General features: G+C 42.0%; 2 protein-coding genes across 3 annotated transcripts in view; both read right to left on the bottom strand.

The window, feature by feature from the left end:
* Positions 1–12,827, bottom strand: part of LOC115050891 (dedicator of cytokinesis protein 9-like) — a 32,280-nt gene extending 19,453 nt beyond the window's left edge. The window contains exons 1-6 of one of the 2 annotated variants that reach the window (XM_029514019.1): positions 12,666–12,827; positions 10,471–10,476; positions 5,684–5,800; positions 2,726–2,815; positions 1,299–1,381; positions 388–457 (exon numbers count right to left, since the gene is read on the bottom strand). In XM_029514019.1, the coding sequence (XP_029369879.1) occupies positions 388–457; positions 1,299–1,381; positions 2,726–2,815; positions 5,684–5,800; positions 10,471–10,476; positions 12,666–12,827 (528 nt within the window). Of the gene's footprint in view, positions 1–387; positions 458–1,298; positions 1,382–2,725; positions 2,816–5,683; positions 5,801–8,237; positions 8,574–10,470; positions 10,477–12,665 lie in introns of those variants that run through there. The other variant, XM_029514027.1, reaches the window with a different exon arrangement.
* A 9,261-nt stretch (positions 12,828–22,088) lies between these two features.
* On the bottom strand, positions 22,089–22,784 carry LOC115057655 (leucine-rich repeat-containing protein 3-like). The gene has a single exon (XM_029524845.1). It carries the CDS (start codon positions 22,782–22,784, stop codon positions 22,089–22,091), a length of 696 nt encoding a protein of 231 aa, XP_029380705.1.
* Between the last annotated feature and the right edge of the window lie 426 nt (positions 22,785–23,210).

Genomic DNA, 23,210 nt, shown 5'->3' with positions numbered 1-23,210 from the left:
ATTAAAGGTCACTGGCCTTCAGTAAATCAATGCCTAAAGGGGGTAATTATGAGGAAGGGCTGCCACTTAAAAACGCTGCAAGAAGATGTGAGCTCTTCTCGGAAATGGATGTAAAGCACTGATGAAAACAGCCAGAGGTGGCGATAAAAGAGGAGTGAAATTAAATAAAGTAATATATTGGGCAACAAATTAAAAGATCTGAGCTGGTGCTCTTTTTGAACAGACGTGGACAAAGGTCAGCCTTTTTGCCCTTGAGGGTCATTGTTCGTTATTTAAATAGAAAATGCACGTGCACCCATCTGAAAGCATTCTTTGTAAGATTTAAGATGTTTTTATGCGAGCAAACAGAAGAATGTGAGCCAAACTGGGTTTACTTCGTCCACATACCTCATCTTTTTCCACATCTTCATCAACTTCAAACAGATGAGCAGCCAGTTTCTCCGGTCTTACCACTTTGCTGAAAGGAAAGGGAGAAGACAGCTTCTGTAAGAGGCCACAACACCAAACTTTAAAGATTTGACTACCAAGACAACACAGAGACTTACCAAGAGAATTACTAAACCTAATTCTTGACTTTATGGCTCTATGGCTCTTTATGGCTATTTTTTAAATTTATTTCAGGACTATTGAGGAATGTTTTTTGTTTTAGAGGATTTAGCTGAAATGCAGCAGCTGCTTCTCTTGTGTGCTGCTCAGACCCCAGACGGAGGGTTTGCCCTTTGACTTTTACAAGAATCCTGCTCTGGGGAACCGCTCACATCACTAGTCAAGGCCAAGGCCAGGGTTTGTCTAGTTTTAATTCTACAATCTTTACACATGACACGCAACATCTGTAAAGCGCATTCCTGTCCTTAAGGAAAGTGGCTCAACCTTTGGGCAAATAATGCATTGTGGAATTTCCTTGAGATATCAATCAGCAGTGGTCCCAGAATAACTGTGCTTATCCTTGGTAGGAAAACATAGGAAGCTTTCTATTGTTGTAGAGGACGAGCTCGGACCATCGGAGAAACAGGTTTCCGTGTTTCTAGGGTTCTGGCTAAAACATTCCCCTCGCTGTAAACAAAGGACCGCGTCACTGATTCACACTATCCCTTATAGGTGTAATGAGGTATAAAGTGCTGTGCAGTGGAATTCAGACTATAAATGTAAAGCTACAGAGAGGCACATTGCTTTGTTTGAAGTCATACAGTGAAAGACTACTGTACAATTAACACACACAAACCACAGACTAATGATAGAAAATGGTTTACAACTGTCACTACAGCACACACACACACACACAATTCCTCTGCACTCACTTTGGGAGCTGACGGAAGTCTCCAGAATAGTCCTCATACTTATAATTGACCACATGCCAGTCAGACTTGTAGGTTTTGATGCACTGCAGAGACAGAAATTGAAGCAGGGGTGAAGAGTCATTCTGACAAGAGCAAATGTGCTAAAATATATGATCCAGACACAGACAGGCTCGGGTTTCAAAAATGACCTTTGAAAAGTGACAGTACGTTTGATTTCCAGCCAAAAAAACTCTTTTTATAAGTAGAAATTTCCTTGGATGGAATTTTCTTTTCATATTTGGCTTTTTTGGTTTGACTTTAGGCCTTGAATGAGCTTCTGTGGTGAATACTTAGACCACATGCTTTTATTTTTTCTGGCCCTGCTTCCACAACCCAAATCTGTCCAATTCGCAACAGGATTGTCAGATGCCATTTCCACAAATGTGGTGCACTCATAGAAAATCTTCTGGCTGTCAGTGAAAACTAGAGGATAACAGCTGGAATATAGCCAGATGTGGAAGAATATGGGCTAGACTGGGCCGGTGGACTCAGGGTGAATACCGGGCCATGTTTCATTTTGTTATCTGGAACAACCTCTGGGGCTAAACTAGCAATATCATGTAGCACTAAAGCTTCTGGGCAAGTCCAAATCTTTATTTTACCTTTCCTTGTACCCACATATTCTTCATTCATTCTAAGAGAGGAAAGAGGAGCTGCATATGACTCAATTATAACAAGCAAACACCAGTTGTGTCACTTTGTGTGTGAGATTCCATTGTGTGTTGATCAGCTCCACGAATTCATAAACTACACATGTTGAGTGAGGCAAGGGGTGACTTAGAGGTGGAAAAATAAATTCAGAGCATCTGTATAAAGACACTCTGTTGCTCCAGATGTGGTGATGCCGTAACCCCTGGCTGAAATCATGGGGGACTATCGCCTATCAGGCTCTATCAGGCCGCACCCCGACCACTCCAAGCTCGCAGCTCGTCTGAAATAACATGACGTGAAGCAGCAAAAGAACTGCGGATTCCATCTGCAGCCAATACAACACACTGTCAGGAAACATGTGAGGGTGGAGAGCACAAATGGAAGTTCACTAAAAGGCTAACAGCAACATTTTTGTCATGCAGCATATCGGTTTTCCCTCCTCTCTAATTCATGCAAATGGACAACAAACATTTTTCTTTCTCTGAAATCTAATCAGACCGCTTCATCAATATACCGTAAACAAATCTGAATTATTCTTTGGCTGTCTTCATGAATAGGTGAGCTCCAGTATCTGATGGGTCTTCAGGTTGTGGGAAACAGAGGCAAAGCATCTGTGTGTCTGAACAAAAATAGTGGGCAAGACCGCGAGCCACAGAAGAGAGGCTGAGCATTTGGCCAAGGCAGACACTTAAAGAATGAACAAAGCAGGCTCATGTCCAGGTATGTATTAGCTTTACCTCTTGGACAAACAACGAGTCAGCTTCTTTCTCAGCAGTCTCTGGCACCGTCGAGAACAGGGTCCTGCCCTGGCGCCGCAGCGTGGAGATCTGAGGAGAGAGATGGGAAGTGGGCATGAAACACAAACTGACGGCAAAGAAGATTCGCTCTTATTTATCAGTGGAAAATAATCTCAGACTTCTGGGCTCCATTGTATTTAACATTTTACATGTGAAAAAACACTTCTTTAACATGAGTGACCTACAAGTCAAAAGTGATACAAGTGCGACTGCTTCAAAATAAAGCCACAAGCCACATAGCTCTGGTAACATGAATGACATCACGAGTGTTTCCCAAAGGATCAAACTTCTCTTTCAAATGAAGTAAAAAAAAAAAAATATAGATACAGTATATAATAAAAGGAGGTGCTTTTATTCCAACCAAGCACTTGCTGAACCTCTTCTGCAGCCTGCCCTTATTCCAGCCCTATTTATTCCCCTCGGTTAGCCTTATTAGACAGATACAGCCAAAGAGAGAAGAGCGAGGATCTGTAACTGGGAAGCAAAACGCACCTCGAGGCATCAAGACTGTTGGGCTGGAAAGTTTTCTGAGCTACTCGACACTAGCGTTGCTCCCACTTAGTGCTCTGCTTTTCTACTCAGCCCACAGAGATGAGTAGGACACAATGGCATATTGACCTAGTTTTGTCATCTAATGGTGGAAATATATATAGTTATTGAACCCCTGCCTCAATTTGTCCAGTCCACTCTTGCAATAGCAACCAAAGATGTATCAGCAGCACACATTGAGTTCAGTTTAATCGGTCCTGCAGAATTTGCACACAGGTGAAGTAAAGTTCTTTTATCTAAATCCCTGCTGCTCTTGATATGTTAATCATCCGAAGTGAGGAAAACTTGGTCATCCTGGCCAATAATGCAGTGGTTTGGCTCCAAAACACTTGGGCAGCTTCAATCAGCACAAACCAAAGGAAAAACAAAAAAGGAGCCTTTCACCAGTGAATTAATTACTTTAAGCCTTTTATGCAAGTCTAAGTAAGTTGCTTCCTGGCTTTTGTTTCATGCTGTTTTAGCATGCAGGCATGATAAAAGTACAAAGATACTCACACGCAGCTGTTGGCAAGAAAGAATATTTCCCAAAAATGTAAGGGTACTGCTTTGACTTCAATTTAATCTGGCCAGGGTAACATACAACAGCAGGGGTAAATTTGCCTTTGATCCATGACCATAAAGCCTAAGAATGATTAGATAATGGACAAATTTTCATTCATGGGTGAATCACTAATTAGCATAACCAACTAAAACCCAGTGAGAGACTTTCAAGGCACATCAGCTGTACTAGGTAGGGCAGGTTTTAGAGCTTACTTCTCCCAAAGCCAGTCGCTCACAAGACACTTTGGCCGAAGCAAAGAGCTGTCAAAAAACGGTGAGCGAGAACTGCTGGCTGCCAATTAACAGCATTCCTTTCACAGTCATTAAACAGGGGCTTTGATGGCTTCCACCGGGCCAGACGAGCCTGTTCCAGGCAGTAGCGCCGCTGCAGGGCAGACAGAGCGATGCCAGATAGGGATTCACTTTTCCAACATGGATATATGCGGGCAGAGTAAAGCAAGACAGTAGGAGAGAGAGCTGTCCTCTGAAGTCGTTCTATTTGAAAGATGAAAGTGACTGCAGTGACTGTTTTATGTGCTGATGTGCGCAGTGTCAAAACTTTGAAGACTCTGGATGACCAGAAGATTCATTTCATTCAATCTGACCACAATAAACCCGCCTTAAATTATGAACTGACAATTGGGAGGTCGTGAGCTGAATTCAAAGTGCATTTCATTTCATATCTATCAAAGGATGGTTCTATTATTTGGCATGAAGGGACAGATAACACGTCAACACATCACCTCATTTCACCTCCTACCATCATGCTCTCTTTGCATGCCCCATTGCTGTGTGCATCTGTGTGCGCGAATCTGTGCTGCACATGCACACACTGGACCCACATGTCTGCCTGGCTCCCCCCTTCTCCTCAGCTCAGCCCAGTGATGTAAAACATGTGGCAGGTTAGACAGATGGACGGACTGGCTGGACCAGACACACAAGCACCCACACCCACAAACCCATACACAAACACACACACACACACACACACACACACACACACACACACACACATAAAACTAATGGTTGTGCACTGTAGACCTTGTAATGAAAACCACTCATCATCTTGTGCTTGTGAAATGCTCTGAAAACAAACTGTATGTCGGACGTTTCCCACCACATACTCTATTTGTCATGGTCAATTCTTATGTTTTTATTTTCGTTTTAACACAGATTTGCTGCAGATTATTTTAGCGACAGATTAATACACATTTGATGCTCTACAAAGGCAGGATGCTGAATGTGGGATTACATCTAAAGTGCCTGAATGAAGGAACATGGGCGGCATTACTCTTTTTAGTGTTTTTTTGTACAGGAATAATATATCAGATTGTACTCATGAGTTGGATCAAGAAAGAGGTTGAATATTTCCAGTCTTGATCAGTTGTGATTTAGTTTTCTTAGACCACTTAAGGATTGACAAGCTTTTTCATGTTTTCTCTTTCTTCTCTCGGAGTGGGTCCCGTTCTCAGCACTGTGGTGATGTAATGTTGACACAGTCTTTGAACGCCATCAGCTGATCGACAGAGCATGCAAATGTTTGCAAGACGCAAGCCAACAATTACATGCAGTGTATGTATAACCAGTTTCTCACAGGGGTTCCCAAATGACATCATAATTTGCCTATATTCTGATCAGCTGTGCTACGCTGGACCTGTTCATTTTCAAGTCCAAATCAGATAGTGTAAGCGAGCCAAAAGAGGCAACTTATTGAAACTAAAAACGGATCTGTTGCATCTATAAGATACTTCAGTCTGAGTTATGTGTGTTTTTAACAAAAATTGTTCACTAACTCTCGCCATGTCTTACCTGGAAGTCATCAGAGGGGAACTGCAACATGTCCCGCAGAACGTCGCTGATGATTTGGGTCTTCCTCTGCACAAGCACATTCTCGTAGTCCAGAGGCTCTATGACCTTCGGCTTCACCTAAATGAGCACGTGACAGAATCAGTATAGCGCCTGGATCATTGTTTGTCAGTCATTTATAACAAGGCTGGAGTTTTTCAGTTATTTTTTATCCCATAGCTGTACAGATAATAAGGGTGTCATTGGATGGGCTGTTACAGACAACAAGTCACTATTGTTCTTTCACAGGGTGACTGGCTGACATCTACAGCAGCAGGAACTGGCACAGAGACAGATGAATGTGGGTTAAGAGAGAAGCAGACCCTGGACGAGAGACGCAAGGGGTGGATGAGCCAGAGTTTTTGTGTATCACTGTACCAGTCACTATCTCATGAGCTCACATGCAAACGCTGAACTAAATAATGAGTAAACATAAGTCCCTGCAGCTCTCTCTCTATATTTGCGAAATGCCTCCACCACATCAATGCCCACTCCAGGTGGATATACAGTCCAAACAGGGTTCTTCATTCCAATGTAAATCCTTCTAACAGGGAGGGCTCCGTAAACATCGAGGAGTACCAGTAGTGGAGACGGTTAAGATGTGATCTTGCAAAGATCCTCCAACGCTGAAAATATCAGCTCTCACATTCCTCAGAAAAGAGCCAAGCATGTCCTCCCTCAGAAAGCCTGACTGTAATATCAGTAATTAGGACTTGGCATATGACACACATGTGCAAGTGAAGTAAACAAAGCTTTGATCGATTTAAGTTTTAGTTTTAAATGCTTCATTATTTCAACAATTTATAACAAAGTATGCCTGAGACTGGCAGGAATGTGATTAGTATTAGAATTGGACATTCTGCACTAGAGGAAAAGTCAAAGGGAGTCAAGGAGTTAAAATAAATGCAAAATCCACATCCCAGTTACTGAGATATTTCACCAGACCTGGACGGAAAGTTAATTCTTAAAGGTTCATATTCTGAAAGCTCCAGACCAAAAGTGTGTCTTTTGCACTGGCACTGGCCCAATCTGGATGCCAAAAGATGATTATTAATGTGATAAATATGGCCAACATGTGGTCACATAGAATTCTGCTTTATCAGTCAACCTAAAAGAATCTAAGAATATCAGAAAATATCACCAAGACTTGTTTTGCATGTCTCATCTGCGGCTTTTTGCCAGTGAGTGGCCATTAGTTATGAATGTGATCCAGATTATTTAGATTAGCCTCCTGGACTACATCCAATGAACACATAACAAGCTAAGGCTAATTAAACAGTCATCTGACCATAGATTTATATTTTGATTCGTCCGACCAATCCCCCTGATGATGTAATGAAAACATCCCTGCAAGTCTCTCTGCCCATTTGAACGTAAAAGATCATCTGATAAGTAGAAAATCTTTTGCTCTAATTTCCAGATGGATCTTTGCCATTCAGATACAGGATAACAACAAACAGATGTGAACTGTGTGACTTGCCAGTAATTATCTCGCATGAATAAATTAGGCAGTTATTAGAGTGATGGCCAAGATCGTCGCAAAGGCTGCAGAAGATGTGGCTGTCGTTAAACTTTCACTGGCCAAATACTGTCAGTTTAATAATTTTGTTACCAGACGAGTCAAAGCACAGTCATAATCTTGATTTGCTGTTGAAAATAAAATGCAAACGAGCTAATCTGCAAGGAGCCAAAGTTTTGTTTTTAGAACCGCAGTCAGCAGGGGAAAAGGAAAAGTATATTAATTATCACAGCAAGTAAGATGAGTTAATTCGTCATTCTTCTTTTATAATGAAATGGTAACTGTAGCTCATTTATGCTACTTACAAAATAATAAACTATATTTGAGCAGAACTCTTCTTAGGAAAGGTAACAAGGTGCAGGTTGCATGAAATTTGGGAATGTCTCTGTTTCATGTTGCTAAAACAGTGTCAGATCACCCAATGGATCCAGGATCCAGTGCTGAAAGTAAAACTTTGCTTCCTCTTATCCATCTTAAAGTAAATTATGACACTGCTACATCGAACAGAGAAGTTGCCATAGCAACAGGATGATCATCTATGTGGGATCATTTTTTCGAAATCGGACTTTTCCTAAAAAATAAAGTCTGATTATAAACCATGTCTGGGCATTCTGGGCACTGGGCACAAAAAAACAGCTGCGGGTTCCTTTCACCAATTGAAAACTCCAGTGTAAAGTATTTATCAAAGACTAAAAAATAAATAAATAAAAAAATTGCTCCACAAACTTGGCAGCCAACTTGCCAAAGTCGCTGACTCTGTGCGCAGGAGCAATCAATGAACAAAGGGAGCCACAAGTGCTCCATTTCCTAAAAAAGATCAACATCCAACCCCCTGGAGAGGAGTACCCTGAAGCTGCAAGCTCCCATTTCCGTCCCACCCCTTTAAAAAAATCTTCAAAGCTACTCTTGAAAGGAAATCTGAGAGATTAACAAAACTTGTTTAAACAGTCAGATCACACCGAGGAAAAAAAAGAGTGGGTTGAGATGGCACAGACTTACCACTGCCACCTGTGACCCAGCCTCCACCTCTGCCTCAAACACGGCCTGGCTCTTGTACTGCTGTGGGGACTCTATCACCATCTCCCTTTTGGAGCCTTTGCCTGCCCGGCCCTGCATGGTGCTCGGTCCTGTCGCTGTGAAGCTTTACACCAGGTGTGAGGCTCACTGCACACGCGCTGCCATGGCAGTAAAAGTTGCCTGCAGTCAGTTGTGGGAGCTTCTGACGCCTTCCAGCCAGATTGCGCTGCGCTAGATCTGAATTGCCCGGCCTCCCTCTCCCGCTCTGCCTCTCATCAGAGGAGCAGGGCTCCTCCCACCCTCACAGCTGTGCGTTTATATGTACAGTGTGTGATTTGTGAGAGCAGGAGTGGAACAGAGATCGAGCACTCCCCCATTAAAAGCTTGGAGGAGGCCCAAATATAATCGCGTCACCCTCTGCCTGCTCCACCTGTCTCTTGTGTCCAAGTTGAAGGGAAATGTATCTGTCATATGTGTCACCAATGAAACACTGACTATAAATGAGTAGGTACAAGCCTGGAAATACAAAGAATGAGGAGGCACAAGCTTAAACGTTTTTGTTCTTGACAATAGTTGGAAAAAAAAAAAAAAAAGAGTCATTTTGTTTAGTTTAAGGAAGACTGTATTGTTTAAGCTGCTAATGTCCTTCAACTCAAACCCCCCACAACTTCCTCACTGATCTGACAGCTGGGAAATGGGTTATAGCAATCATAATAGACCAATGAAACTAACATTTGAGTGCAGATGTCACTGAGAGGCGCAGTTTCTCGCAGCTTTAAATGGTAAACTGTAAATGGACTGCACTGATATAGCACTTCTTTGGACTCCCAGAATCATCCAGCACACACTGGAGATGTGGGGTTTAAAATCCAGCTCAAAGACACTTTAACTACAGAAACTTGCTGAGGGAGGGTTTTACACAGCTTTACAATCCACAGAATTCAATTCGTTGTGTTATTTACAGAAAAGCTGGTCACAGTTCTTCTCCAATAGCAGTCTTCGATGGATCCATAAACCACATTCCAGTTTTACAATAAGTAGCCACAGTAAAGTTATTCAGGCACTCAATCTGTGTTGATAAAGTTCCACTCCCCACTGATATTTCGTTTTGCTTAGAAGTGTTCCTGCGCCGTATCCGCTGCAGCAGGCACCCACAGCAGGGTCCGTTAAAACACGCTTCCCCCTTATCCGGCTCTCTCCGATGCAACACACACACTTACACACTCCTGCTGCTTCAGAGACAGCCTGAGCTGCCCCTTGTTTCCCAATCCATTCGCTCACAGGCCTGTAATGTTTAAACAACGTCAAGAACCTCGATTCAGCTTAGTGTGTGTTTCAGGACGATGACATTTAAAGTTCTCAACGAGGGTAAATTTATGCTAAGCCCATTTATGATGTTTTTTCTTCTCCTCTTCTGTGCTGCATTACACAACTCCCAAACCACACTGATGTTTACAAGCCACTGAATCTTTCTGACTCAACAAGCATGATTAATAAGTCATCCAATTATGTGTCTGCAGTGGGAAGTCAGGATCTCTCTTGCACAGTCAAGAGTTGGGGGGGAGTGAACATGTCACAGGTTGGGATGACTTCAAAAGCCTTCTTCTCTCTCTTGTAGTTTCGGCATCATTTCGCTCCGAGCTAAATGTGGTACAAAGGCGGGAAAGGCTGCGTGTGCATGTGTATGAATTTCATTCTCCATACTGCAGGCTACCTGATGTGCGTCATTTGCATAAGTTGTTTTAACAATCCGTTCTTGAAAGGGACCTGCTGAAATGTACCATTCAGAGAAATGGCTTCTTTCAAAAATTCAGGAAACTGCATTCTGGGCTGTAAAATAAGTCTGTTCCAACACAATATCTGCAAGATGCCATGTTGGATAAGACACCGCCACGCAACCTGATCCCATTTACCCACCTATCCTCTCTGTATGTGCACCTATTTGTCCTGACTCACCAGGTTTTCAACCTTTCCAGCCTGTTGTTTCCCCAAACTTCCTGATTCCTCTTCCTGTCTGCACAAGTCCAATTCTGCCTGTCACTCTTGGTTAATTAGCATTTTTCAATACTTCAGTGAAGGGATTTTGATGTTCAAGCTGGTTTTTGGCCTGAATAAATGTGGAAAATGTGAAATGAAGGACATTTTGTGTTGAAGTAAAGTAGACCCTCTGCAGGTTGCTGGCTTGACTTTCCCCAGGCCTCGGTCTCCAGTGGACTGCTGACTGTACTGTGCCCCCTCCGTCCTGCGGAGGCCTCAGTGACAGCGTCACCAGCTCAGCATGATAATCAGCCTCTTGTCAAAGATCCTGGCTGCTCTGAGGTCATCCTGCTTCATTCACCCACATCTCTGCAGCCCTCTCATGCCATCACGCTTCCTGAATCTGTTGCTGGTCACATGCCAGCAGTACCTCAAGGATGTGTAAGTTGTGAGTTTGAGTTTGAGTGTGTGTGTTAAGGATGGGGGAGTGCAAATCTGTTCAGGGGGCCCATCTATGTAAGAGTTTGACGTAAAAAAGAAAGTTGTCAGTGAGCGAGAGTGAGAGATGAGGAGTCTTAATGCATCCAAGATGTGCTTTTACACATCTTGGATGCATTAAGACATGCGAGCCGTCCACACCCTTCCCAAGACTTGCACACACACATACACACTATATATATATATATATATATATATATATATATGTGTGTGTGTGTGTGTGTGTGTATGCAGAGTATCACACACGTCTGTGGAGAATTGCATAAGGGCTGGTTGACGTAATGTTTGGGAGCCGACCGTTGCAACAGACGCCCTGGAGAGAGGAAATGTGTCAGGGTGTTGCCTGAAGTCAAATAAAGTGAGGCTCCTCCCTCAGGTTGATCCCCCTCCTCACACAGATACAGCAGTTGCATGTAAGTTTGCTCTGTGCCTCCAAAACTTGCATTTCTGTCAAAACAGTTTTCTGTCACACAAACTAGAGCTGCCGAATGTCCTGTTATCAAAACTGAGATGAGCAGTCTCACATGTGATCGTTTTGTCACTTTCCTACAGGTGGTTCATGGAAAACATGTGGGACATATTAAATATGACACAGGAGAGGGGAGTTTCCGAAGTCTCAATGATGTCAGAGCACTCGGAGGTGGTCGAGACTGTTGCAACTTCAGCTGAAGCATAGAAAGATCCTGAACAGGAACTAAATATGGATATAAAACACGACTTCGAGATTCAGCCAGTCTCCTCCATCTGGCAAAGCAGTGATCCAGGGTTCACACCTACAGTAGAGTGGCCCATTAGGCACACCTGCATGCTGCATGTGATGACAACTACTCCCAGAAAGATCCGAGATCGACTGTGCTCTCAATTTATTTCCAGATTTTGGAAATGGGAAATAAATGCATTTTCAGGCACTCACTGAAGGATCCGATTGTGCAAATCGCTGCTGGTGGACGCTTCAAAATGCATGTTTTTCCAGGGAAATCTGCTTTTTGGAGGGACCAGGCCTCAAACAGGTGCACGTCATATGTTTTCCAGCTTCAAAAGAAGGCTTATTCATTTATAACTGCAGATGTAACTGTTGGGAAGGTTAGCTGAGGCCAGCTGCGGCTTCATGATTGCAAAGAAATCAGCATCCAAAAGTGATAATGGTTTAAAGTAAATGTCAGCGAGCCCTAGCAGTTCTCCTTAACCATCTCCATATTGATTCTCCATTAGATCTGTTTGACTTAACAAACGGCAGGTTGCTGGCTAATGGAGCTAACTTGAGGAAAGTGGCTTAATGTAGCTGCGCATAAATCTGAGCGTCTCTCATCTCATAAAGAATCTCAAGACCTAGAATCAACTTCCTCTGCTCAGTAAAAGCAAAACCCTGAGACTCATTTCATGTTTGCTTGCAGCCAAATGTGAAGCTTTTGATGTGCTTCACCAGTAATTGTCTGATGGGGGGCACTGAGATGTAATCCCAAATTCTACATACAGTTCCTCAGGGGACTCTATTAGGAAGATTATTACCCAAAATTCTGCTGATGTGCACAGTTACTCATGTTTAATCCGACGGGTCTCTAAATTATTCAGTCTTTTCAGCTAGCTTCCATTTTCACCAAAGATGAATTACATTATGTGGAAGAAAGACATAAATGTAATTCTGGCAAATGGAGTCACCGATGACATTCTTCAAGAGAGGCAAAGGACGTCTGCTTTAAAAATCAGGGGAAAATTCCACCAGATGGACTCAGACTCAGTTAATTCCACTAAATTCTCATTTTGTGCATCAATCTGTTGAGGAAAAACAGCAAGTATTTGATGGTATTGTTCTTCTTATGATTTATACACATATTTATCAATCTACTTTTGACTTGTAATGCTGTGATTTAGAAAATGAGGAAAATGAGCCACATGCATGACAGCAAAGAGGTTGGATTTTGAAGTGAGCCTTACCAGAGCAGTGGTGGGAATCCAGAGTTGCGATCCCCTGAGACTGAGAGTTTCCTCTTCCTCCTCCACAACCCCCAGCTCCATCGTCCCCTTCACGTAGCCACAGTTCCTCTGAAGGATGGAGCGCAGCCCCTCCAACAGAACCACACTGGTGGTGCATCCCATGGTGCCACCAAAAGCTCGCAGCCACCATGCAGGAGAGAAAACAATCTCACTGTTGGAGTTTTGTTTCTTGACCCTTTTAAGTGCAGCCCCGGGGATGCGCAGCGTCGTTCCAACTTGATCTCACCTTGAACTCCTCCACATTGAGAGAGAAAAAAAAAAGTCCTCTTCCAGGTGAACTCACAGGTTTCACTGAGGTGTGGGTTTATTTTCTGTGGACGAGGAGGATTCCCAGTCAGACACAGTCACTATCTTCGAAAGCAAATCTCAGCTCAAGCGCTGGGTTGCTGAGCCGAATCCTCCTGAGTGCGACTCAGCGGGGAACGAAGGAAGACTAGGGATGAACGCACTAAGCAGAGAGGCTGAGCTGCTCATTCACTCACAGCAGGGCGTTGACTCATCTTCCTTCCTCCTTCCTTCTGCTCGGGGATGAGGATGCTCTCTCCTCCTGCCTCCACTCACTGCTTCGCTCTCTCTTTTCTCAACCTTGCGATCACTCACTCATGCTTGTCCCTTTCTCTTCTCTCTCCCAGCAGATTCTCTTTCTCTCGCTCCCACAGCTCAGTCACTTCTCTGACTCTGCATGCTTTATCCACAGTACAGGCATACTGTTAGCAACAAAGACACACACACTGGCTCACCCACATGCACGCAAGCTGGCTGCTGCAGACAATGTTTTACTCTTTCCCTCCTTCCTCTTGCTCCTACTCCCAGTGAATTACAAGTGATGCAGTCATCCTTCTGATGTCATTTACATTCACTCACAGATTAAAAAACATATTTAATATGGCTTGACCCTTGTTTCCAGGCCCACAGCCATTAACACTTCATTGGTCGGACCCATCAGGCCTGCTACGTCATAGGACAACCAGAACAAGCCTGACAACCAGCCACAAATCATCTCATTAACGGCAAATGTCTGCTCTCCTCCACTAGCGACTGAAGGATACAGGCGTTTTATGTACAGCTCATTAAACCTTCAAATTCCTGGATTTTCCTATACATTTCATTACTTTTCATTGGTGGAAACATTTCATCAGTTCTTGACACACTCTCATAGCTACCTCGTGTTTGTAGGAGAAATGTGTCATATCGCCATCTCCCTACAGGAGAAACCTCTACAATGACAGAAATTGTGGTGAAAACGCCCATGATCCCAAGATAACTAAAATAAAATACTGTGCATTTAAAGAAGAAATAACTTCATCATAAACCTGTCCATAGCAACAGGTACATCACAAGAGTCACAGCTGACATAAGCTACTCCTCAATACTACTAGTCTTTCTGTGTATACTATTGTCGGAGTTCCCTTTATAGTCAGTCATCAAGTTTCTTATTTCCATTGCAGTATTTTTAGAGCAGTTCAAAGAGGGTCAGCAGTATTCTGCAGTCTCCATTACATTACTGCTGCTTTTCAGAGAATACATTAATCCAATTAAATCCAAACTGCACCCCGAAATGCACCCAATAACCTTTTCACTCAAAGACATCACACCAAATCCTATGACAGTTTTTTTCAGTCGCCTAAAATTGGAGCATGAATGATAAACTGCTCGTCTTTGATTCAACTAAACAGTGTAGTTTATCCATTGTTGCTCATTTATTTATCCCATAAACTTCATGAGCTTTTAGATTGGCATTGGCTTGGACCAAAATGTGGCTCTAAAGGGAAGAAAAAAGCTTTTCAGTGTGGTGAACCCACAACAACATGGAGACTTTTATTCTGGAAAAAAAGGGAAACAATTAAATAGAGTTCAGTGTCGGTTTCCTGGCAACCACAGTTATTTTAAAAAATTCTTCATGAATAGGGATGTATTTGATGGACAACAACCGCTCGTGCAAATTTGAATCGCTGCAAATTCTCATCTCTTAAACCAAATGCCTAAATTCTAACTGATTTATTTCCTTATTTCCATGACTAATTCATGTGAAAGTGCCAAAAGACAGTTTATTTCTATCGTCTGTATCTTATAAATGTTGATTCCTACAGGACAATAGTAGAGGACATGTATCACTGCTGCCTCCCACAGGCTGCCCCTAACCCTGCAACAACAAAGTCCTGATGACTCACGGGAAAGAAAGCCAGACAGTGAGTCTTACCTCATCCTTTCAAATATATTTTGAGAACTATTCATGCACTTCAAGTTGAGTCAGAGCAAGCAGAATGATGCCAAGCAAACAGCAAGCTTGTGCAAAAGGCTGCAAATATGTAATAATAGAGTAGCTTTGACAAAAACATAGTGTAGCCAGAAAAGCAGAGCAACCATTCTACCCATGGCATGGCAGCCAGGTTAAACTGGACTGGTTTGACGTAAGGAGTTTTATTTTTGTCTGCATAGTAAGGCATATATTTCTGTTCAGTGCAATTATGTAAACACAGACTGAAGAAAATGTACTATTCACACAGAAACCACATTTACAAATGCTTGTGTTCTTTCTGGCCCATTGACAGAATGATGGTCAAGTGCCACTTCCAGATTTGGGCTGTCTTCCAGCAGTCAGCCCACACCAGTGGATAGCAATTGGAATGTACTCAGATTTGGGAATACATCAGCCAGATTTGTGAAGTATACTGGGCCAGGATATTCATTTTGCTCAATGGTTAGAATTAACTAGCAAAATAACTTTATATTTGACTGTTTCAGGCTCAGCGCAACTATATAAAGGTTGGGGGGATTTTTCGTCACTTCGCTTTTGAGTAAATGACAACAGATGAAGACTACAAGACAACAGCCATTGCAGCAGCTTTGTAAGCTTAAGCTAATTCACAGTAAGTACAGCTGAGGCTTATATGCCATTAATTTTGCGCCTATTTGGTCATCAGGCAAATTTTGCGGGACTTGTGCTGCATTCTCTGCTTTTACACTGAAAAAAAAAAAAAAGCCCAAAGGATTTAACATATAATTAACTTTTTGCTGAATGAAACCTTTGTGTCACAGGAAGATGAGTCTCATTTGAAGGTAATTTGTTATTCTTCTCCTCATCTCAACATAATGTGCCAGTAGTTTCATTATAGGGATCTAGATCCGGGGCGAGCAATGAGGAATCTGGGTTACACTCATGTGATTCGAGTATTGAGCAGCTCCTGAAAGGCCTGCAGGTAAAATGGAAAACAGGAACAGGATCCTCATCCTCAATGTTAACTCAACACTGATTTTAAAACTGGCATGCGACTGCTGCTTTTCCATATAATGTTTTCTAACTAGGTTGGAAGAAACTAGTTAATGTGCTCTAATCTCTCTGCCTAAATCAGCAAAAAGGAAAAAGGACTATGGGTGTCTTTAATTTTATATAATTGTGGTACCGTTCCACAGAGACAGGAACATGACAGCACATATTCAGGATTTCTTAAACTTCATCATCACTATTAACTAGCTCAATCTCATTCAGTGACAGCCTCTGCTTTCCTGATGAGCAACCTCGAGCCCAGACTGCCAAGTCTCCGGTCTAGGCCATCACATTCCAGGGACCTGCAGAAATCCACAAGGTCTCTCCCTCAGCTGCCATAGAACTGCACTCACTTGGTATCACAGAAGCTGAATTTCCTCCATTCCACTAAGGATTGATGAAGGCTCTGGAGGAGAGGGAGGGGGGTCGACAGTTGACGGTCTTGAGGTCTACGCGTGCCACCTACTGGCTCACTCACACATCACACTTCCAATGTAATGCACATCCATTTCTCTTCCTGTGGGAACAAGAACAAACACGGTCTGATGTTTAGCATCTGTGTTGTCCTGTGTGCTACGCTGACTATCTGATCTCACTCTACTTGTACCAGACATATTTCAAATCACATCAAATCAGATGTATTTATATAGCGCCAAATCCTAGCAAAGTTACATGAAGGCACTTTTCACACAGAGCAGGTCTACACCAAACTCTTTATTAAATTATTTAAAGAGACCCAACAGATCCCCCGATGAGCAACCGCTTGGTGAAAAACTTCCTTTAAGAGGCAGAAACCTCGGGCAGAACCAGGCTCAGCGGGGACAGCCATCTGCCTAGACCGGTTGGGTTGACAGTGGGGGAGAGAGAAATATTGCTAATTAAACCAAAAACATTCAAAATACATTCAAGAAGTCATGCAACTTACACCTTTTGAACTAAAATTATTTGTCTTTCACAAACTTCTTGTCGTATGCCACTTTCATGTTAGTCTATGTTTCTCATTCCTTACCTGAGGGGACAATATGGCGCCTCACTCGACTGTTTGATGATTAGAAATGCTCTTTTTTGAAAATATATTTTAAAATATATTGACAAAATTACCAAATAAAGAAACAAAAAAACATGTTTATCGTTGTCAGCCCTGGTTGTCGGCGCGTTCCTTACCGAGTCACGTGACGCGTGCTTTTCAGGGTGCATCTTGGGTAAAGGAGGTCAGAGGCCAGAGGTCAGGCCAGAGGTCAGGTCGACAGGCTAATTTTTTTGTTGTCATCACGGTTTTTTCGCTCTGAGAGTTTGAGGGAAAGATATTTTGTATATATGGAACAAAAAGCAAAATATATATATATTATATATATATATAATTTATTTTTATTTTTTTTTTTTTTAAGCGCAATTTTGGGTGAAGCCGTGCGCGAGAGCTGCGTGTCGTTCTTCTTCGTCACTCTTCTCATTAATTCGTTTGCCCTGTTTACGGTAATTACTGCACACAAAACACTACAAACGTAGTGGCATAGGTTGTTAATAATCGCTGTCTCACCGGCATTGTTCGTTGATAGAGGAAGATGTGCACTGTGTAACTTTTATGACGTTTTCTTCTGATGAACTCCGTCGCGGTAAACTACGCTAAGCTAAGCTAAGCTACCCACCGCTATTGTCCGACTATTGTGCCGCCATGATAAGTTACTGACACACATGTAAAGATACTTCAAAACATAATTTCATTGACTGCAAGAAGTCTGTTCGTGTGTCAGCTAATACTTCAGTTAAAAGAGTGAATATATTTCATTTAAGGTACATTTCATGATGTGCATAGGTTGAACATATAACTGACATTATTGAAACAGATGTATAAGGAAATGTAGACGTTTGTTTGTGTAGCACATAACTCACTCAATACAGACGAGTCGAGGCCAGCTTTTGTTTTTATTTTTTAAATGCTTGTATCGGAAAGGTAAATCTACTCTATTCCTCTCCAGATCAACTCGGAAAATGAAAATATTTGCAGAAGCCTCTGGACCTGCTGGAGGTGCCTTCTCACGTCACAGGCACGTCACTTCCTGAAGCATGTACGTTTAGGCAAATGTTTGTGGTGTCTGAAACGTTGTTATTAATTTTATATTCATAATCATTTTATGAAATTATTAATATCAGATCTGAGCATCTTCTTGCTGTGACTGTACATCTGGAATGTTTTTGTCCATTTGCCCACACATGGATACTATGGAAATCTATTTTAACTCTTTGGCCGAACCCATTTTAAATCAAAGATGTACATCAGAGACTTGGAAGATTTTTGGTGTAACTGATTTCACCTCGGGCACGAAAATGTCTAAACCTGGCTCTGCTTGTTGATATTTCATAGACACACAGCGCCCTCTGTTGATCAAATGCTCCAACTCCAATGTAAGACGGAAAATAAAATACTACAGAATCACACACACGTCAATAAAGTAATTTCCTGATAAATTTTTACATCTTTCGCTGTATTTAGTTGATACAGTTGAAGTTTAAATCATCTTTTCTCTTTTTTAATGTTCCTGTCTATGGGGAAACACAGTGCCACATACTAAAACATTGGCTTGTAGCACATTATTTAGACTAAAGCTTGAAAACTACAAATGCTGAGTTTGTTTTTGTAACAGAAACAGGCAGAATAGGCTCCTTGTTCACCATCAGTGCAGCAGCAACTGGTATTTCCTTTAATATAATTGTGATTTTGAAATGCACTTTCAACCTCCTGTTCTTTGATTGTCACCCGCAGCCCCTCTTGTATCTTTTTCTGCTGCATGCACACGTGTTTAAACTCAAGCTTTTAACTGTGTCAGGGAATATTTATATCAGCCTGGGCAATTGTTTGCTTACTCAGCTTTGCATCTGTAATCATGCCAAGTGTAAGGGTGATTGGCTTAAGCTGCCCTCCCCAGCCTGCAGACATATACCTGCAAACTCAGTCCAATGGTCTCAGAGGAATGACAGGACCTGCAAGGGTGTGAGTTAGTTTCATTCAGCACTTTATCGCTCCACCTTTTTCAGAAATCTGTCATCTTTGCCCTTCGAAATTCTCTGAAAGCATGAACATGCAAATCAGCAGTGGATCAGGTCAAGTTACCTTCTCAGCTGTTATGTGCAGTTACTAAGTCAATTAAGATACGCAAGATACAATTTTAATTAAATCTTCTTTTTTTGTGTGTAATCTTGCTTTCTTCTAACTTAACTAGAAACTACAAAGTGGGGGGGGGAGGGGTTTTATCTGGATGTGACAATAAATCAAACACAACTCACTCATAGAGTTACATATTTTTATAAATACTTCTCTCACCGTATCGTTAGACAATTCTGTTTTAAAAGTTATTTCACAATTTATTTCTAAATTAAAATGAAAGAAATGCGTAGTGGATGAGACAGACAGGTCACTTAATTGTAAATGCTCTTCGAAATGTGTCTCTCCTGCAGATCTTTCGACAGTGACCTGTGATGGTGCTGCACAGCAGAGCCTGACCCTTAAAGGTGAGATGTGTGTATGTATGAGATTTGTAAGATGCCAATCCAAAACAAGCATATAATGGAGCAAAGTGTGACATTGTCTTCATCACACCGACATGTAGCTTTCCAACCATGAAGGGATTCAAACCCCTAGTCTCCTGATCCAAAGTCATGCACCTTGTCCATTAGGCCACATGCTTTCTCATCTTTTCATGGGAAATCTGAGAAAATGTACCTGATTACTCTGGGATCCCGGACACCCAGCCACAATCAGTACGTTTTAGATGACTTCTTGTCATGTTTTTTCTCAAGTTGCACAAAATGTGTGAATGAGCCTTGCCCTGGTCTTTAACACTTTCACAGGGATTTTGATGAGGCCATGCAGTGCAAATGCTGAAGAGCAGCACCCCACATGGTTTCCCGTTGCTCTGCATTGCTCTCTTGTTAATAGTTTTGGCAACCTCGAATGAATTTCACGCTGTAGACGGTGATGAGAGGGAAACAAGAAGCCTGTTCACTTCTTGAGGTTTTAATAAACATCAGTGTAAATGAGTGAAGACATAGTGTGGCCTTTGGGTAAAATATTAAAGAAATTGTAAATCTTCATTGTACTCTTCACATTATAAATGAATGTCACAGTGAAGGATTTTAGTCAATAGAAAACCGAATTATAAATCATGTACCAACAAAAAGATTTATTATACAGTATCTACTGAAGGAAGTGTCTTGTTTCCATTATGCACCAACCAAAGAGCAGGAAGACACTGTTGGTTTTGTGCTGCACTGCACCATTTCAACATCTCTTGGATAGATGCAAATATAAATTGTGTGTATTTTTAGTAAATCTTTAATCCTCAATACTTTGTTTTTCTGGATGCTGCTTGTTCGGCAATGCGGATCTAAAAATTTGTGGCCAGTTTGAGGACTGAATCATGTCGACTTGAAGTATAATAGTTCCTCCCGATTTAGCTGCAGCACTAATGAAGTGCCACTCTGAAAATAAAGACATTTAAAGACACACATTGACCTCAACTCCATATGACTCATTAATGACATTATATATGCACCATGGTTACATGCTCTATCATTAAGATTGCACCCATTTGACAGGAGGGAAAGGTTGAGTTTTAGAGACGACAGGGTCTGTATAACACTACACATAATCCTGTGTTGTGTGCTGGCTGACAGATTTTTGTGTTTTGTGTTGATTAAAAAAAAAAAAGACTGGGAAAGAATAAAGAAATAAATGACTTGAGCCATTCACACAAAAGCTTATTAGATTTATGAACTGTTAGCAGGGGGGGAACTATTTTCGGGCTGCAGGACACATATTAATATTCTGTCTCATCCAGATCTCAGCTGAAGATATATGACGTCCATATTTGGAGCTGTGGGTATTTTTCATAATAATCCAGAAGAATCTGGAGCAAGATCTCATTTTCAGGACTTTGTTCCAGCTTCACGAGCTGATACAGGATGGTCTCATTTCCTTTCCCTTAACCTTTTAAAATAAAATTTAAAAAGTCCCACTGCTGCAATACTCCAGACCCGGTGCACCAGTTTAGGATTTGCATTTTATTCTCAATCTTCACACCCACTTGACAATTAGACAAAGTTAGAAATTAATAAGTCTCGATGTGCCTAATTGTGCAGAGCTCTATATATTTCTGTCACTGTAACTTTCCCTACTTGCCAAACAAGAAGCTTAGAATTAGTTCACCAGTCAAATAAAGTGTACAAATGGAGGGAAAAGCCTGATATGGGGAACAACAGTGCACTTAGTCTTTTAATGATATCATTTTATTGCATTCTTTCTTCTGCAGTGGTTTAATGGCACCACATTTAACAGCGGTGCAAAGAAATGCTCACATTCAGTTAAAATTTGCTGATGTGATGTAACAGATTTCTCATCTTTTTTATTTCCATGGGAGCTTTTTTAGTTTTGTGTTTGTTGTGATGTTTGCAATGCGGTGAGCTTTCTCAGCCATAAGAGGTTCACAAAACAACTTCCTCCCATCTTGAACTTTTATAAAAATGTGTAACATGACAGAATTAGTTTAATATCTAAGACGAGCACAATCTATAAAGGTTTCCCATTATTTTCTCTCCCAAAAGTGACAAAGTCATTATATGTAAATGCAAAACATGAACGCAATTGTTCAAATGGGAAATTTAATTCCATCTCAAATGTAAAACATTGGAGAGTTAAGGGCAACCACACAGCATCTGCACTCCTGGCCCAACTTATTAACTATACGAACGCTGTACAATAAGAAGGAAACATACAGGTTTATAATTTGGTTTTGACAGTGAATTGAACAGACAATACATCCAAGTCCTCAGTCATGATTAGCTTTTTTGAAATGTATCGGAAAATATCACAAAAACAACTTTATAACTCTGTAATGAAGATCTCCTCGCTTAAGCTGTGAAGATTATTTCCCAGTTACCTCATTTCGCTGAACTCCAGTTGACTTTTTAAAGCTCATCCTAAAGTCTTTGTACAGCATATATTAGAGCAGAGTCTGCAAAGTTCCTGCAAAGTTGTCACTGATCACTGTTTTTTTTTTTTTTAAATGCTGTAAACATTCATTGGCATCTTTTAGGAGGGTCTAGAAGACACTGCTGTCTGTGTCGCAATCCTTGCTGATGTGGGAGGAGCTCGGCAGGGACTTGAGATACTCCATGTGTCTCCTGGCATCTTCCTGGTTGTGTTTGATGTAGTAAATGATGTAAGCCGTCACCATGGAGAACCAGCAAAACATGGCGACAAACATGGCCACGTCTGTTGTCTTGTGGTGGAAGTTACAAAAGTTGATCCCTGAGTCAAGGACCTGGATCACCGGCTGTCCCACGTACTGCTCTTGCACCGACGTGTAGCAGCTGACCTCGTTCACCGTCTCGGGGTCCAGCCTCAGCTCCCTCAGCACCTCCTGTAAAGAGCACTCGCAGTGCCAGGGATTGTGGGAGAGGCGGACGCGGGCGTGGAGCTTGGCGAATGTGTCCTTGGGGAGGCTGCTGAGGTGGTTGTTTGAAAGATCCAGCGTCCGCAGATCTTCTGAAATCCCCTGAAAGGCACCGACCTCGACGCTCACAATGCTGTTATGAGACAAATCCACGTCTCTGAGGCGGTGGAGGTCTTTGAACACCTCCTGAGGGACATGTCTGATCCTATTCGACGAAAGCAAGAGAACAACAGTGTCCTTGGGTAAGTTTGATGGGATGCTCTCTAAGTTCCGCGACGTGCACTGCACAACCAGTGCGTTCCCGGTGCAGTGGCAAGTCTTTGGACAGGCATGTGCAGTCATGAACGTCGACAGGAGCCACAACGTTCCCACAAAGAGAAGAGCAGCACAGGAAGAAGGTTTTATGGATGACCTATACCTTTGAGAGGCTCCCATTGGCGGGCATTCGGGGCTAAATTAGCCCTGCATTAGAGCAACACAATGGTCTCGTCAAGTCTCAGTGCGACATGAGCTACTTTAGTGAATATGACATCCAACCACTGGACACGTGTGCATGCATGTTTTTGGTTGGCCAAGGCAGTGTTTTGCTGGATGACCTTGTGTTTTATTCTCATCGTTCAAGCTCAGCACCGATCCAAGACAAAAGCACTTCGCAAAGGTTTACTTTTACAAAGAGCTGCACAGTTTAGGGAAAAGGAAATGTCATAATCCTGTTTCCAGGGCTGGAGGGAGCGTCTTCTTGGCTAAATGGAAAACACCTGTGAAATG

The sequence above is a fragment of the Echeneis naucrates genome, chromosome 2, assembly GCF_900963305.1.
Source record: "Echeneis naucrates chromosome 2, fEcheNa1.1, whole genome shotgun sequence".
NCBI classification, from domain to species: domain Eukaryota; kingdom Metazoa; phylum Chordata; class Actinopteri; order Carangiformes; family Echeneidae; genus Echeneis; species Echeneis naucrates.
This window is presented reverse-complemented; position numbering and strand designations above follow the sequence as displayed.

Bases quoted from the DNA above. Each gene is read 5' to 3' on its own strand.
- LOC115057655 (XM_029524845.1), bottom strand. From the start codon at position 22,784: ATGACTGCACATGCCTGTCCAAAGACTTGCCACTGCACCGGGAACGCA.